The 16,566-nt window shown below is 44.7% G+C and overlaps 1 protein-coding gene across 3 annotated transcripts in view; it reads left to right on the top strand.

Annotated features, from left to right (window-relative positions):
* Positions 1 to 16,566, top strand: part of fam189a2 (family with sequence similarity 189 member A2) — a 131,483-nt gene that overhangs the window by 10,409 nt on the left and 104,508 nt on the right. For all 3 annotated transcript variants that reach the window (XM_072588491.1, XM_072588473.1, XM_072588482.1), the window contains exon 2: positions 2,038 to 2,094. In XM_072588491.1, coding sequence (XP_072444592.1) covers positions 2,038 to 2,094 — 57 coding nt within the window. The remainder of the gene's footprint in view (positions 1 to 2,037; positions 2,095 to 16,566) is intronic.

Raw genomic sequence — 16,566 nt, 5'->3', positions numbered from 1 at the left:
GAACCACAGCATAAATATAGAGAGTTCCAGAAACTGCACGTGTTGATGCTGCAGTGACAGATTGGAAGCCAACTAATTTCCCTGATGTTGACCTGATGAGTATGCATTGTGTTCCGTTATACTGGCAACTTCAGTCATGCCAGGGCAAGAATATAAACCAACTGGAAGTTCTTGTGGCAAGGTCTTCCAAATGTTTTGTCGATGCATATACGAATAAGAAAAACTTTCCTCATCTTTTAATTTGAAGAAAAATGTAAGTTGTAATGTCAGTGATGGCTTCAGGACTTGGTACTGTGGTTTTCACTGTCCAATTGTTGTATTATTGTCCATTTTTGATAGACCTTGTTGAATTACTTTTGTTTTGTTTTGCCCTATGCTAAAGCAATAGCCTCAACCCTTCCAAAGACACATTTTGCCATTGTCTAAGTATCTCACAGAGCTGTATTACAGTCCATCAACAAGATTTCAACTCCATTAACTATTCCATTGTCATTAAAAATCACGCAACACCAGGTTATAGTCCCACAGGTTTATTTGGAAATACTAGCTTTCAGAGTGCTGCTCCACCTTCAGATAGCTTGTGGGGCAGGATCATAAGACACAGAATTTAGAGCACAAGTTCTCATATTCTCATTTATATTCTGATAATTCTGATCACTTGGATTCTCAGAATAGGACAGTTTCCCCATTAATTGATTCCTGTTGTGTGTGTGTGAGTAGCCAGAATCGTAGAATGCTAGCCCACAGAAGGAGGCCATTTGTTCCATCATTTCTGCAAAAGCTGTTTGAGAACTTTCCAGTTAGTTCCATTGTTCTATTCATTTCCACATCATCCAACAATTTTCTCCCATTCGAGTCTTTATGCAATTTTAAAAGTTATTAATAAATCAAGTTATTAATAAATCCCATTCCAATGCCCTTGTGAGTAGTGTAATCCAGGGCGTACCAACCCATTGTGTAAAAGGATGTCTTTTCTATGCACCCTCTGTTATTTTGGCTGATTTCCTTTAACCTGTATTCCCTGGTTGCTGACTTTCCTGTCACTGAAAACATTTTCTCTTTATTTACTCCATCAAAACACTTCCTGATTTTGAGTACCTCCTTAAAGTTCTCCTTAGTCTTTTCTGGTTTTACTGGAACTCACCATAAATAACCGTTTTTCAAAATCCCCATAAAATTACATGCGTGTTCACCATTACTTCATTCACTGTCATTGGCCAAGAAAATGAAATTTTGCTGATGATCAGCCATGATCATATTAAATGGAGGGGTAGGCTCAAGAGACTGGTCTACTCCTGTTCCTATTTCTTATACAATTTCAAAATGTAGAGACATGTAAGTGAAACTGTTTATCATGCATTCATTAGCAAATACGCAAGAATGCCACATTTTTAAAGGAAACAACAGGAGTGTGTTGAAGAATTGCATCACGTTCAAATTAAGCAAAATTTTGACAATAGTGGTTGCTTGGTCCACTCTGCATAACAACATCTTGACCAATCAGAGTCAATTTGTCACCCAATCAGCACTTTTTTTTACTTATGCAGCGTAAATTATTAGATTAGATTAGATTCCCTACAGTGTGGAAACAGGCCCTTCGGCCCAACCAGTCCACACCAACCCTCCGAAGAGTAACCCACCCAGACCCATTTCTCTCTGACTAATGCACCTAACACTATGGGCAATTTAGCATAGCCAATTCACTTGACCTGCACATCTTTGGATTGGGGGAGGAAACCAGAGCACCCGGAGGAAACCCACGCAGATACGGGGAGAATATGCAAACTCCACACAGACAGTCGCCCGAGGCTGGAATCAAACCTGGGGCCCTGGTGCTGTGAGGCAGCAGTGCTAACCACTGAGCCACCGTGCCACCCCCAAATTAACCCTAGGATGTTTGACAATCTTGCGATTATGTTCCAATGAAAAGCTTTCACAGCGTGTCCAGTGTATATTTCTTACCACACATTACCTCGTTGATTTTATTTTGAAATTTGTTTGAGCCAGAGAACAATCCTAATTTCTCTTTCCTTACAGGTGATACTTTCAGGAATTCTAGGATTAACTACATGGAAAAGGCCAATGCTATTATTGGTAAGTAATATTTTGAAATTTTTTTTATTCTACACCAGCCATTAGTTGAAAAGTCAATGTATTCACAGTATAGCATCTTAGAATGATGCAACACAGAGGAACTATTTAGTATGTCATATCTGTGCTATCACTTTTCAAGAGTTCGTCACTTTCTCTCACTGTTTCCCCATAGCTGTATTTTTCACTTTCGGAGCATAATGTTATTATTCAAACAATTCCCACTGCTTTTTCAGCCAGCATTCTCCAGATTATGACAATTTTCTGCATGAAAAGATTTCTCTTCATCTCACCCCATCACCCTGAAAGTCTTCCCAACGTGACCAACAATCATCACTGTTGCTCTCTTGTTTTCTATTGCCTGGACAACACCGTATCCATGGAGTCATTGCCCTTTTAACCCTACATTATCCAATTTTGTGAATATATTAATATTACACGGGATCTTATCAAAAATGTTTTGAAAGCCCAAATACACAACACCAATCACCTTATCCTGACTGCCCTCACCGTTACTCTATCAGATAAGTCATTTGGGTTTTTGGTTGATCTCTTTTCATGCAATCAGGTGAAGATGTGTGTGCTTAATATGATTGGAATCAGACCCACAGCCAGTTAGTGACTGTGTGCATAAAGATAAGATTTATCTCTTCCTTGCAATTCAGTTTAGCATTTTCTTATGCTGGTTTAGATCATTGTATTGTTTTCATGATCCATTGTTGCAATTAATGCTGTATCATTGTTACATTTCTAACTGATAATCATACTTTGGGACACTTTATAACTTCAAAAGTTTTTTTTTGAAAATACCAGTGATGGTATGAAACACTGATGTGGCATTATTTCAAAGAAGATTTATCCTTTCTACCCTGACTAATATTTATCCCTCAGTTGCTATCACCAAAAACAGGTTGTTTGGCTATTATCACATTGATGTTTGTGGGCTCTCACTATGCAACAATTGGTTACCGCAAACAAGACAAACTATACTTCAAAAAAGTAAAAAACAATGACTGCAGATGCTGGAAACCAGATTCTGGATTACTGGTGCTGGAAGAGCACAGCAGTTCAGGCAGCATCCAAGGAGCAGCGAAATCGACGTTTTGGGCAAAAGCCCTTCATCAGGAATACAGGCAGAGAGCCTGAAGGGTGGAGAGATAAGCTAGAGGAGGGTGGGGGTGGGGAGAGAGTAGCATAGAGTACAATGGGTGAGTGGGGGAGGGGATGAAGATGATAGGTCAGGGAGGAGGGTGGAGTGGATAGGTGGAAAAGGAGATAGGCAGGAGGACAAGTCCAGACAAGTCATGGGGACAGTGCTGAGCTGGAAGTTTGGAACTAGGGTGAGGTGGGGGAAGGGGAAATGAGGAAACTGTTGATGTCCACATTGATGCCCTGGGGTTGAAGTGTTCCGAGGCGGAAGTTGAGGCGTTCTTCCTCCAGGCGTCTGGTGGTGAGGGAGCGGCGGTGAAGGAGGCCTAGGACCTCCATGTCCTCGGCAGAGTGGGAGGGGGAGTTGAAATTATGGGCCACAGGGCGGTGTGGTTGATTGCTGCAGGTGTCCCGGAGATGTTCCCTAAAGCGCTCTGCTAGGAGACGCCCAGTCTCCGCAGTGTAGAGGAGACCGCATCGGGAGCAACGGATACAATAAATGATATTAGTGGATGTGCAGGTAAAACTTTGATGGATGTGGAAGGCTCCTTTAGGGCCTTGGATAGAGGTGAGGGAGGAGGTGTGGGCACAGGTTTTGCAGTTCCTGCGATGGCAGGACAAGGTGCCAGGATGGGAGGGTGGGTTGTAGGGGGGTGTGGACCTGACCAGGTAGTCATGGAGGGAACGGTCTTTGCGGAAGGTGGAAAGGGGTGGGGAGGGAAATATATCCCTGGTAGTGGGGTCTTTTTGGAAGTGGCGGAAATGTCGATGGATGATTTGGTTTATGCGAAGGTTGGTAGGGTGGAAGGTGAGCACCAGGGGCGTTCTGTCCTTGTTACGGTTGGAGGGGTGGGGTCTGAGGGCGGAGGTGCGGGATGTGGACAAGATGCGTTGGAGGGCATCTTTAACCACGTGGGAAGGGAAATTGCGGTCTCTAAAGAAGGAGGCCATCTGGTGTGTTCAGTGGTGGAACTGATCCTCCTGGGAGCAGATACAGCGGAGGCAGAGGAATTGTGAATACGGGATGGCATTTTTGCAAGAGGTAGGATGGGAAGAGGTGTAATCCAGGTAACTGTGGGAGTCGGTGGGTTTGTAAAAAATGTCATTGTCAAGTCGGTCGTCATTAATGGAGATGGAGGGGTCCAGGAAGGGGAGGGAGGTGTCAGAGATGGTCCAAGTAAATTTAAGGTCAGGGTGGAATGTGTTGGTGAAGTTGATGAATTGCTCAACCTCCTCATGGGAGCACGAGGTGGCGCCAATGCAGTCATCCATGTAGCAGAGGAAGAGGTGGGGAGTGGTGCTGGTGTAATTACGGAAGATGGACTGTTCTACATAGCCAACAAAGAGACAGGCATAGCTGGGGCCCATACGTGTGCCCATGGCTACTCCTTTGGTCTGGAGGAAGTGGGAGGATTCGAAGGAGAAATTGTTAAGGGTGAGGACCAGTTCAGCCAAACAAATGAGAGTGTCGGTGGAAGGGTACTGTTGGGGACGTCGGGAGAGGAAAAAACGGAGGGCTTGGAGGCCCTGGTCATGGCGGATGGAGGTGTAGAGGGATTGGATATCCATGGTGAAGATGAGGTGTTGGGGGCCGGGGAAATGGAAGTCTTGGAGGAGGTGGAGGGCGCGGGTGGTGTCTCGAACAAATGTGGGGAGTTCCTGGACTAGGGGGGATAGGACAGTGTGGAGGTAGGTAGAGATGAATTCAGTGGGGCAGGAGCATGCTGAGGCAATGGGTCGGCCAGGGTGTTCAGGCTTGTGGATCTTGGGAAGGAGGTAGAACCGGGCAGTGCGGGGTTCCTGGACTATGAGGTTGGAAGCTGTGGGTGGGAGATCTCCTGAGGTGATGAGGTTCTGTATGGCCTGGGAGATGATGGTTTGGTGACGGGGGGTGGGGTCATGGTTGAGGTGGCAGTAGGAAGAGGTGTCCTCAAATTGGCGTTTGGCTTCAGCGGTGTAGAGGTCAGTGTGCCAGACTACCACTGCGCCCCCTTTATCTGCTGGCTTGATGGTGAGGTTGGGATTGGAGCAGAGGGATTGGAGGGCTGCGCGTTGTGAGGGTGAGAGGTTGGAGTGGGGAAGGGAGGTAGACAGGTTGGGGCGGTTAATGTTCCGGTGGCAGTTGGAAATGAAGAGGTCGAGGGCAGGTAATAGGCCAGCGCGGGGTGTCCAGGTGGATGCAGCGTGTGTGACGTGGGCGAAGGGGTCCTCGGAAGGTGGGCAGGAATCCTGATTGTGAAAGCAAGCTTGGAGGCGGAGGCGATGGAAGAATTGTTTGACGTCATGGCATGTATTAAATTCATTGATGTGTGGACGGAGAGGGATGAAGGTGAGTCCTTTGCTGAGGACTGATCGTTCATCCTCAGTGAGGGGGAGGTCTGGAGGGATGGTGAAAACTCGGCAGGGCCGGGAGCTGGGATCTGGTGTGGGTGTAGAGCTGGGAGTGGGAGCCGAACCTGTAACTGGAGTGGGTGTGGTGGTGGGGGGAATGGGGGTGGAGTCATGAGCAGCGATAATGTTCCCCTCGGGGTTCTGGGGGGTGGGGATAGTGACAGTGGGGTCTGTGGGGGGCGTGTCAGCAGAATGCAGGTGAGTGACACTAGTGGGGGCAGAAGTGGTGGTGACCACGGCAGTAGGGGTGGCGGAAGTCACTGAGCGTGTGGCATCAGCGATGATGTGAGGGGCGGAAGTGATGTCACGTGTGATGCATGAGGAATTGTGAGGGGTGGAAGTGGTTGTGGGAGTGGCCAGATGGGGCGGAAGTGACATCATCAATCAGCGTGGGGGTGACAGCTGCATCAGCCGCATGGCTAATGGCATCTGATTAGTTTCCGAGGCCAGGGGAATCTTCTTGAATTTTTGAGGAGCACTGGTTATGGAGGTGGGTGGATAAAAGTTTGTTGTACTTACAGTTTTTGATGTTTGAGATGAAATTGAAATACTGTTTGTTGAGAGTATGAATTCTCCTGAGGATGTAGTACAGAGTGGGTCCTTTGCAATTCTGAGAGAGTGTGGCCCTCAGCTGAGGCAGGACTGACTGTAGAGAGGTTAGGTGCTGGCGCATTGCTGCAAGCGTGGAGCGGAGGATCTTGAAGGAGAACTGTTGCTGGTGTTTTTGAATCTGTAGTCTGTACTGTTTGTCCTGTTCGGGTCCGAACTCTGCTGGTTTAAAGGTGGTCCGAAGTCCGTGTGGGATGAGTTGATTATGGAGGCTGGCACTGCGAAAGCAAATGTGGCTGTGGTAGCGAGTTTGTTTCACCTTGACTGTCGAGTGCCTTGAGACATCCAGTGGCCAAGAAAGGCGCTGTGTAAGACCAAATCTGTCTTTTAAATAATGAAGATGCCAGCATTTAAGAGGTAAAAATATTCTGCCAATATTCCTTCCTGGTAACCACATTTACTAAACAGTAAGGTCAACTCTGCAAGTCAACTTAGAAAGTCATAGAGTCATAGAGATGTACAGCATGGAAACAAACCCATTGGTCCAACTCTTCCATGCAAACCAGATACCCCAACCCAATCTAGTCCCACGTACCAGCACTTGGCCCATATCCCTCCAAACTCTTCCTATTCATATACCCATCCAAATGCCTCTTAAATGTTGCAATTGTACCAGCCTCCACCACTTCCTCTGGCAGCTCATTCCATACACGTACCACTCTCTTGTGTGTAAAAGGTACCCCTTAGGACTCTTCTATAACTTTCCCCACTCACCCTAAACCAATGGCCTCTAGTTCTGGACTCCTCCACATCAAGGAAGAGACTTTGTCTATTTATTCTATCCATGCCCCTCATGATTTTATAAACCTCTATAAGGCTACCCCACAGTCTCCAACGCTCCAGGAAAAACAGCCCTGGCCTATTCAACATCAGAAATCTTCCCTGGGTGGAAAAGTATCAGCCTCAATCTCTGGATGATCTTATTTCTCATCAGGACATACTCAATACAAGTGAGTTGTTGCCTTCAGCGTAAAGTCGAAATTTGCTCCAAATTAAAACATGAAATTATCTGTAATAGGAGGGAAAAAGAGTTGACGTTTCAGGTCAATATCTTTTCAGGAGAGCTCTTATTTCTGTCTCTCCACTGATGCTGCCTGACTTGCTGAATATTTCCAGCATTTTCTGTTTTCTGTTTTTTTTTCACATTTACAACTGCAGTTGTTTTCGACATTACCATATCTGCATATCTGAACTATCAACATCTCTCAGCCCCACCCCCTCCAAACCATAGCATAAATGCTGTCCCTTCCACACTTTACTTCAGCTCTGATGAAGAGTCATCTAGACTCATCGTTAGTTTGCTCACTATCCATGGATGTTGTCTGACCCACTGTGGTCTCCAGTGTTTGTTATCTTCAGTATAGATTCCAGCATCTTCAGTAATTTGTTCCTGCACTATGTTTCTGCCGAGGATAAAAGAAGATTTCTTGCAACAACTGGAAGCATAATAGGTATAGTTAGTCAGTTTGCAGATGACACCAAAATTGGAGGTGTAGTGAACAGCGAATAAGGTTGCCTCAGATTACAATGGGATCTTGATCAGATGGGCCGATAGGCTGAGGAGCAGCTGATGGAGTTTAATTTAGATAAATGCGAGGTGCTGCATTTTGTGAAAGCAATACTTAGCAGGACTTATACACTTAATGGTAAGGTCCTTGGGAGTGGAGCTGAACAAAGAGACTTTGGAGTACAAGTTCATAGCTCCTTGAAAATGGAGTCAAAGGTAGATAGGATAGTGAATAAGATGTTTGGAATGCTTTCCTTTATTGGTCAGAGTATTGAGTAGAGGAGTTGGGAGGTAATGTTGCGGCTGTACAGGATATTGGTTAGGCCACTTTTGGAATATTGCATGCAATTCTGGTCTCCTTCCTATTGGAAGGATGTTATGAAACTTGAAAGGGTTCAGAAAAGATTTACAAGGATGTTGCCAGGGTTGGAGGATTTGAGCTATAGGGAGAGGTTGAATAGGCTAGGGCTGTTTTCCCTGGAGCGTTGGAGGCTGAGGGGTGACCTTATAGAGGTTTATAAAATCACGAGGGGCATGAATAGGATAAATAGACAAAGTCTTTTCCCTGGTTTGGGGGAGTCCTGAACTAGAGGGCGTAGGTTTAGGGTGAGAAGGGAAAGATATAAAAGAGACCTAAGGGGCAACTTTTTCACACAGAGGGTGGTATGTGTATGGATTGAGCTACCAGAGGAAGTGGTGGAGGCTGGTACAATTGCAACATTTAAAAGGCATCTGGTTGGGTATATGAATGGGAAAGGTTTGTAGGGATATGGGCCAGGTGCAAGCAGGTGGGACTAGATTAGGTTGGGATATCTGAGCAGCATGGATGAGTTGGACCGAATGGTCTGATTCCATGCTGTACATCTGTATGACTCTATCTCCCGATAGCTCAAATCCTCCAACCCTGGCAACATCCTTGTAAATCTTTTCTGAACCTTCTCAAGTTTCACAACATCCTTCCGATAGGAAGGAGACCAGAATTGCACATAATATTCAAAAAGTGGCCTAACCAATGTCCTGTACAGCTGCAACGTGATCCCAACTCCTGTACTCAGTGCTCTGACCAATAACAGAAAATGTTCAGTGTGTTTCTGGAGGTTTCTACACTTCATTATTCCTATGAGCAGTGAAGTTCTTGTGATATTTTTTCTCATGGTCTAAGATAACTGACAGAAAGCGGTGCTGTCTAATTTTAGTGAAAGCCTAATATAGATGGTTCAAATGTAACAAGCTAAATTGGAGCAGGGTGGGGATAGTTCCTCAAATGTATTATGTTCTCATGTTGTTTCCATTCGACCCTGTTCCGACACTGTCAGTCTCTCTCCTGTAACGGTTTCTGTGTTCCCACAGCCAACTCCAGTCTACCCACAAGCTCAAGCATTCATTCGCCATCTCAATTTTGGGTTGCCAGTTTTGGCTGGACTGGTTCTGAAGATTTAAACATGCAACCTCCTAATCAGATCTCTCAGCTCTCATTTTGTTTCAAACAAAAAAAACTAGCCAACAGACAAATTAAATGAAAAATAACGACAAATAATTGCTCTTATGGATGCTTGTGACGGATTAATAACGGATTCCTGGAGACTCCAGAACGATACTGGAGCTGTCCCATGCCCGTTTTCATACCCCCATTTCTTCCAGTTCTATCATCTGTAAATATGATGTTAGCTTCAATACATTCGTTGATGACTGTTAACTGGATACCATTTGTTTTTCCCAAGTTTGCCTGTTGCATGCAGCTCCTTGATAAGCTGAACACTTCCTGCAGTTCGGCACTGGCACTTTGCCTGGACGCTGCCAGAAACTCTGTGCCTCAGGAGATGCCTCAGTCTCCACTTCCCTCTTGCAAAGCTGTATGGTATGATTGTGAAGTTAAGCTGTGCGTAGATTACCATAGCAACCTCTCGTAAAAAGTCATAACTGGCAACCATCCAGCTTGTCAAAATGCTGACAGGCATTTCATTAGCCATTCCATCTCTGAAAGTTGTTCCATCACTCAATAACCTGTAACTTAAGTCCATCTGTCCACGTTGGTTCCATATACCTGAATATTCTTGCCCAACAACAATTTATCAATAAAATAAAACAAAGAACTGCGGATGTTGCAATTCTGAAACAAATTGCTGGACAAGCTCAGCAGTTCTGAAGAAGGGTCACTGCACCCAAATTGTTAACTTTGCTTTCTATCCACAGATACAGCCAGACTTGCTGAGTTTCGACAGCAATTTCCGTTTTTGTAATGATCTACCAATTCCATGTTTCTACTATCCTTTGTGTTAAAAAGTAGGACATCAGCCCTGAATGGCCTGCCACTAATTGTAAGGTTTTGCCTCCTACCAGAAGAAACAATTTCTTATCTACCTCCATCAATCCTTTAATCACTTTAAGTTCTATTCCATATTTGATGGTGCTTAATCTTCCATATTTGAGGGAACTTTCTCGGGAACAGTACTTGGATTCTGCTCCTCCAGTTTCTCGCCCTTGAGAAGTTTTGTTTTGTCTTTTCATGTAATCTGGTTGGCTCTGGGAAGGTCAACATTTGTTGCCCATCTCTAGTTGCGCTTGAAGTGAGTGGCTTGCTGGGCCATTTCAGAGGGTAGTTAAAAGTCAGCCGTATTGCTGTGAGTCTGGAGGCCAGGCTAGGTAAGGATGGCCTCCATTAGGAAATTTGTTAAGAATTTCCTTTCTTAAAAGGCATTAGTGAACCCAACGACTTTATATGACAATCGACCATAGCTTCAGGGGGTGGAATCTTCAAGGGGTCTGAACGATGTGGGCCATGGTGGAATTGGTGAAGCCAAGCTTGACACTGAGAGCAACTCGCTCCGTCTTTCATGTACCATATTTTCACTAAAAGCAGACATGCCAAACAAACCTAATGCTGAGAATTCTTGACACAGAAGTCAGAGCGCTTCAGCTCACTGACTTCTCCAAAGAATGTCAATGCTGCACTTCAGGCTACACCAACCAATATCATGGCAACGCTGCAGGAAGGACACTGTCTGCTCAGAGATATGCACCCAGCTCAGGCTGGGCCAACCTGCAAGTCTGTGCAAAACAGTGGCTTTTGTTCACTTGCTGTCATAGCACTCCCTCGTTCTGAGCCTCCCTAGGTGCTCACGGTATCCCTGTCTTGCACTACCTTGGCTTGCCTGTTTGTTCTTTAACCCCTCAACCAGAGATAGCAGACTCTTAGCATTGCTGTACTGCCTTGTCATTTAGCTCAAACACAAAGCCAGGATTTATTGTATTTATTAGCAGTCCTCAGTCAAGTCAAGGGCATAGTCTTTGCTCAGGGGGTCCCAGTGCAGTAAGTCCAGGGCAGCCAGTGATAACAGCTTGGAGGTGGTCAGTCAGCTGCTCAAGGCAGTCAGCATCAGGATCCTCTCCACATTAGGAGCGAGGAGCCAAATGTTAGGCAACACCCCACACGTCTTGACTCTCTCTGCCTTGTTTACCTCATGGAATGAGGGACAAGTAGGTATTAAGGAGACGAAAGTGGGTGGCACAGCTGTTACATTCAGTGCAGGTGGGGATGCATCCAAAGTGAGTGAGTTGGCAATGGAGAGGGTGCCAAGGATGTTGGTGTTAGTGGTGCCTTGGCGAGAGGGTATTGGGGTGAATGAGAGTGAGCGAGGGAAGATGCTGCCAGGCACTAGTGAGAGTTGTAAGACATGAGCCTTGGTGAGAGGTGGGTACAATAGCAGAGATAGCGATAGATGAGAGAGAGAAGATAGTGGCATTTACACTCGCAAAGGTCATTGATAATCTTCCTACACCACTGCTTGCTCCTCTCAGCAACTGAGACTACACTGATCCGAGTGGCAAAATTACACCAGGCCAGCATGGTCTGGGGTTCAAGCCTCCTCCGCTGGTCCTGGGAGGAGACGACATCCCACCTTTGCACCACCCCGTCCAGCAAGAGCTCCAGGTCCCTGCCTGCAAAGCTTGGCATGAAATTTCCCTTGTCTGTCATGTTTGGGGCAAATACCAGGAACTGTGCAGGGCACCTCTGGACTTACTTGAACTTGTCTGGGCGTACGTTAGGTTAATACAGAGGACACTAGCACTGGGAATGTCAGTCAGTTCCAGGAATGTCGTGTGGTAAAATGAGGTTAGGATTGTGTGAGAGGGATGTTGTTGAGGCATCGTAGGTAATTGATGAAGCAAGTATGACAAACTATGACAAGAAATCTTTGCGGCAGAAAACCTTTTAAAGTCCAACTGAAACAACACAAAAAATGTAAGTTTCAACACCTGGCCACCATCACCATTCAATTCCAGCTTTAAATTCCACCAACTGGCATTGTGGGATTTGAACCCAGGTCCCTCCAAGTATTAGCCAAGATTTACAACTCCAGTGACATTCCCATTATATTACTGTGTCCGCTGAACACTTTGACCTATTGTTTGTGGTACCAAAGCTGATGACCTCATACCTCTCCACTTTGAACTCTATCTGCCACTGCTTTTCCTCAAACACTAAAATGTCAACAATTCTCTAGTTACAGAACAAGTCTAACAAATGTGGAGAGAGTAGAAGAAACCACATTTCTGATAATTTATTAAAAGCATTAAATATTTTCTTTCTTCCACTTTTTAGAGGTCCAGCTGAGCATCACCAAAACATTATAATTCCATTTGTCTTGGCTTTTTGTCACATTCTTTTGAATATAGGTGGTATCTTGTCATCTAAATCTTTGCTGTTCACCTTTGATTTACAATGTTAATGAATGTGAAGAGGTTTGTAATGAAAGGGACTAATTCTAGGTTGAGGGAAACACCTTTAAGGTGAACTGGTTAAATACATGGTTGGCAATACGTATTAAACATCTGAAGGATAAATATAGGGAGAGAAAAGATCAAACACTTGTGCAATACAGTGGCTTTTATGTTGTTTTGAGCTCTGAAATGATATCTGTAGGATACCATTAATCAAGGTTGATCTACATAGATTAGACATGACGAAGTTTCATTTTCATTAATTGTCTTGAGTAATGTAAGAAGAGTTATTTCATCAAGTTTATTGAACGCAGTGTAGGCTATACCTCAAATCCCCAGCACTCCCGTTATATACTGTAATTCACTGAGAATTGTTAAAATTATACAATCTTTCCAACATTAATGGTGTAACTGAATTTGCAATATACCAAAAATGAAACAAATATTCGTAAAGGGCCTTTCCTTGACTCCCAGTGCTAATCTCAAGGAAAAATAAATTTCCTTATCCTAGAGGAACATGTTAAGTCTGAATTTTCATCAACATCTGCACAAATTAGAATTGGCACATGTTGAACTTTTACCTCTCAGCACTCGGTGATCTATAATACTGGCCTATTATGCTATATTATTGCAGCAATGCATCACTGTATTGATGATGGAGAGTAGACTGGAAGGTGGTAATTGGTCAGATTAAATTGTCCTGCTTTTACCTGGGTAAGACATTGTCGGGTAGATGCCAGTGTTGCAAATGTACTGGAACAGCTGGGCTCGAGTGACAAGTTCACTCCTATTGCCAAAGTGTGGTCAGTGCTGAATGCTTTTTCAGTATCCATTGCCTTCAACCGTTTCTTGGTATCATATGGAGTGAATTGAACTGACTGAAGCTTGGCATCTGTGATGCTGGGGACTTCTAGAGGAGGCCGAAATAAGTCAACTACTTGGCACTTCTGAATGAAAGTTGTTGCATATGCTTCGGCCTTATCTTTTGTGCTGATGTGCTGGGCTCTGTCATTATCGAGCATGAAATATTTGGGGAGCCATCTCCTTCGGTGAGTTGTTTAATTATCCACCTCCATTTATGACTGGAGGTGGCAGGACCGCAGAGCTTAGATCTGACCAGTTGGTTGTGGGATTGCTTAGCTCTGTCTATCACTTGCTGCTTATAGGAACATAAGCAGGAGTAGGCCATTTGGCTCAATGTGCCTGCTCCATCACTCAGTAAAATCATGGCTGATCTTCTCGTGGACTCAGCTCCACTTACCCACCTGATCACCATAGCCCTTCATTCATTTGCTGTTCAAACATCTATCTATGCTGTTTGATTAGATTAGATTGATTTCCCTACAGTGTGGAAACAAGTCCTTCGGCCCAACAAGTCCACACTGACCTTCCGAAGAGTAACCCACCCAGACCCATTTCCCGCTGACTAATGCACCTAACACTATGGACAATTTCGCATGGTCAATTCAAGTACTCCTGTTTGTAGCTTCAGGCTGACACCTTATATTTAGGAGCAGAAGACTCAGGTGATGTTGCCTGACCTGCTGTGCTTTTCCAGCACCACACCCTTGACTCTATTCTCCATCATCTGCTGTCCTCACTTTCACCTCATATTTAGGTATGCTTGGTTGTCAGAGTTTTCTTGCCCACCTTTGACCTGACGCCATGAGATCACGTGGGGATATTTAAAGACTGCCAGGGCAACTTCCACCCACTGTGTGCCACTCTGCTGCCACCTTTGCTGGGTTGGTCCTGCGGGTGGGACAGAAAATAGCCAGAGCTGGTGACAGTGGTATATGGGACACGGTCTGTAAGGTATGATTCTGAGAGTGTGACCATGTTAGGCTGTTACTTGACCAGTCTGTGAGACAGCACAGGCCTCCAGATGTTAGTAAGAAGGATTTGGCAGGATCAAATAGAACAAAGAGCAAAGAAAATTTACAGCCCAGGAACAGGCCCTTCGGCCCTCCAAGCCTGAGCCGATCCAAATGTACTGTCTAAACCTGTCGGTCAATTCCTAAGCATTTGTATCCCTCTGCTCCCCACCTACTCATGCATTTCTCCAGATGCATCTTAAATGAATCTACCGTGCCTGCCTCTACCACCTCTACGCCCACCTCTACTACCTCTACGTTCCAAACGCCGACCACCCTTTGTGTGAAGTACTTTCCACCTCTCACCTTGAAAGCGTGATCTCTCGTTATTGAATCCTTCACCCTGGGAAAAAGCTTGTCTCTATCCACCCTGTCTATACCCTTCATTATTTTGTAAACTTCAATCAGGTCCCCCCTCAATCTTCTTTTTTCTAATGAAAATAAACCTAACCTACTCAACCTTTCTTCAGAGCTAGCACCTTCCATACCAGGCAACATCCTCTGCACCCTCTCCAATGCGTCCACATCCTTTTGGTAATGTGGCAACCAGAACTGTGCATAGTATTCTAAATGCAGCCGAACCAATGTCTTGTGCAATGTTAACATGACTTGCCAGCTCTTATACTCAAAACCCTGTCCAATGAAGGCAAGCATACTATATGCCTTCTTGATCACTCTGTCCATCTGGCAGCAACCTTCGGGGTGCAATGGACCTGTACTCCCAGATTTCTCTGCCCAATAGGTTGAGTTTGCTATTGTTTGAGTTTGATTTATTGTTGTCATGCCATATAGTGAGATGTTTTGAGCTGTGTTCATGACTGTCTATCTGTAGTTTCTTGCAGTTTTGAGAGGAGCATTTGCCAAACCATGCTGTGCTGCATCCAGATAGGATGCTTTCTATGGTGCACCTATAAAAATTGGTAAGAGTCTTCGTGAACATGCTGAGTTTCCTGAGGATGTAGAGACATTGTTGTGCTTTCATGACCTCACTGTTGACGTGGATTGTTTCCAGTGTTTCGGTCAATAACTGGTGGTCCATCCAATTTCATTATTGAGTTTCATTTTTGTATAACTGAGTGACTTGCTCAACCATTTCAGAGGACAGTTAAGAGCCAATCATGTTGCTGCGGGTAGAGGGTTACATGTAGCCAGACCAGTTAAGAATGGCACAATGCCTTCTCTAAAGGCTATTGGTGAACCAGATGAATTTTTTCCAAAACTGACAAGTTTCGTGATCATCATTAGATTTTTAATTCTGGATTATTTGAATTTTAATTCCATTATCTGCTCATTTAAATCCACGTCCCCCAGAGTATTACCTGGGTGTCGGGATTACAAGTCCGGTGACAATATCACTTTGCTATCGCCTCCCCATATTTGGAGCTAATATTATCTGAAAGAATCTATGCTTCTGTTTCCGTCTCTACTAATACCATAGTATCGAGGCACTTAGTCTAACCGAAGCAAAAAAAAAGTTAGTCAAAACAACTCTTAGAGAATATAGGAGCAAATTAATGCAGATGTTGGAATCTGTACTGAAAACAATAAATGCTGGAGATCACAGTGGGTCAGAAAGCATCCATGGAGAGAGAGCAAGCTCATGTTTTGAGTCTGGATGACCCTTCATTAGAGATGAAGTGAAGTGTGGAGGGGACAGCATTTATGCTATAGTTTTGAGGGGTAGGGATATGGAGGTACTGGGTGTATGGTTCTGATGGAGAAAAATGTTGATAGATCAGATTAAGTGATGGAATGTGAGAACGGCAGAACAATGGTGTGTCTCCTGCCAGACTTGAAAGGACAGTAAGTGGAATGGGAGGAGGGGAGGACATGATAAGTTAAAAGAAAGGGAGGAAATGGGGGTTGGTTCACAATTTGAAGGTGTTGAATGCAACATTAAGTCCAGAAGGCTGTAAAGTGTCTAATCTAGAGATGAGTTGTTGTTCCTCCAGTTTGCACTGTGTTTCACTGGAATACTACAGCATGCTGAGGACAGGCAAGTGGGCATGCGAGCAGGACGCTGTGCTAAAATGACTGGCTACTGGAAAGTTGGGGTCCTGCTTGTGCATAGACCGGGAGCTGTTCCGCAAAGCGGTCACCCAGTCTGTGTTTGGTTTCTCCAGTGTAGAGCAGACCACATTGGGTGTAGAAAATACAATACACAAGATTGGAGGAGGAACAGGTGAAATGCTGCTTTATCTGGAAAGACTGTTTAGGTCCTTG

This window comes from Chiloscyllium punctatum, chromosome 2 (assembly GCF_047496795.1).
Source record: "Chiloscyllium punctatum isolate Juve2018m chromosome 2, sChiPun1.3, whole genome shotgun sequence".
NCBI classification, from domain to species: domain Eukaryota; kingdom Metazoa; phylum Chordata; class Chondrichthyes; order Orectolobiformes; family Hemiscylliidae; genus Chiloscyllium; species Chiloscyllium punctatum.
Note: the sequence above shows the minus strand (reverse complement) of the source record. Positions and strands in the feature narration are given on the sequence as shown.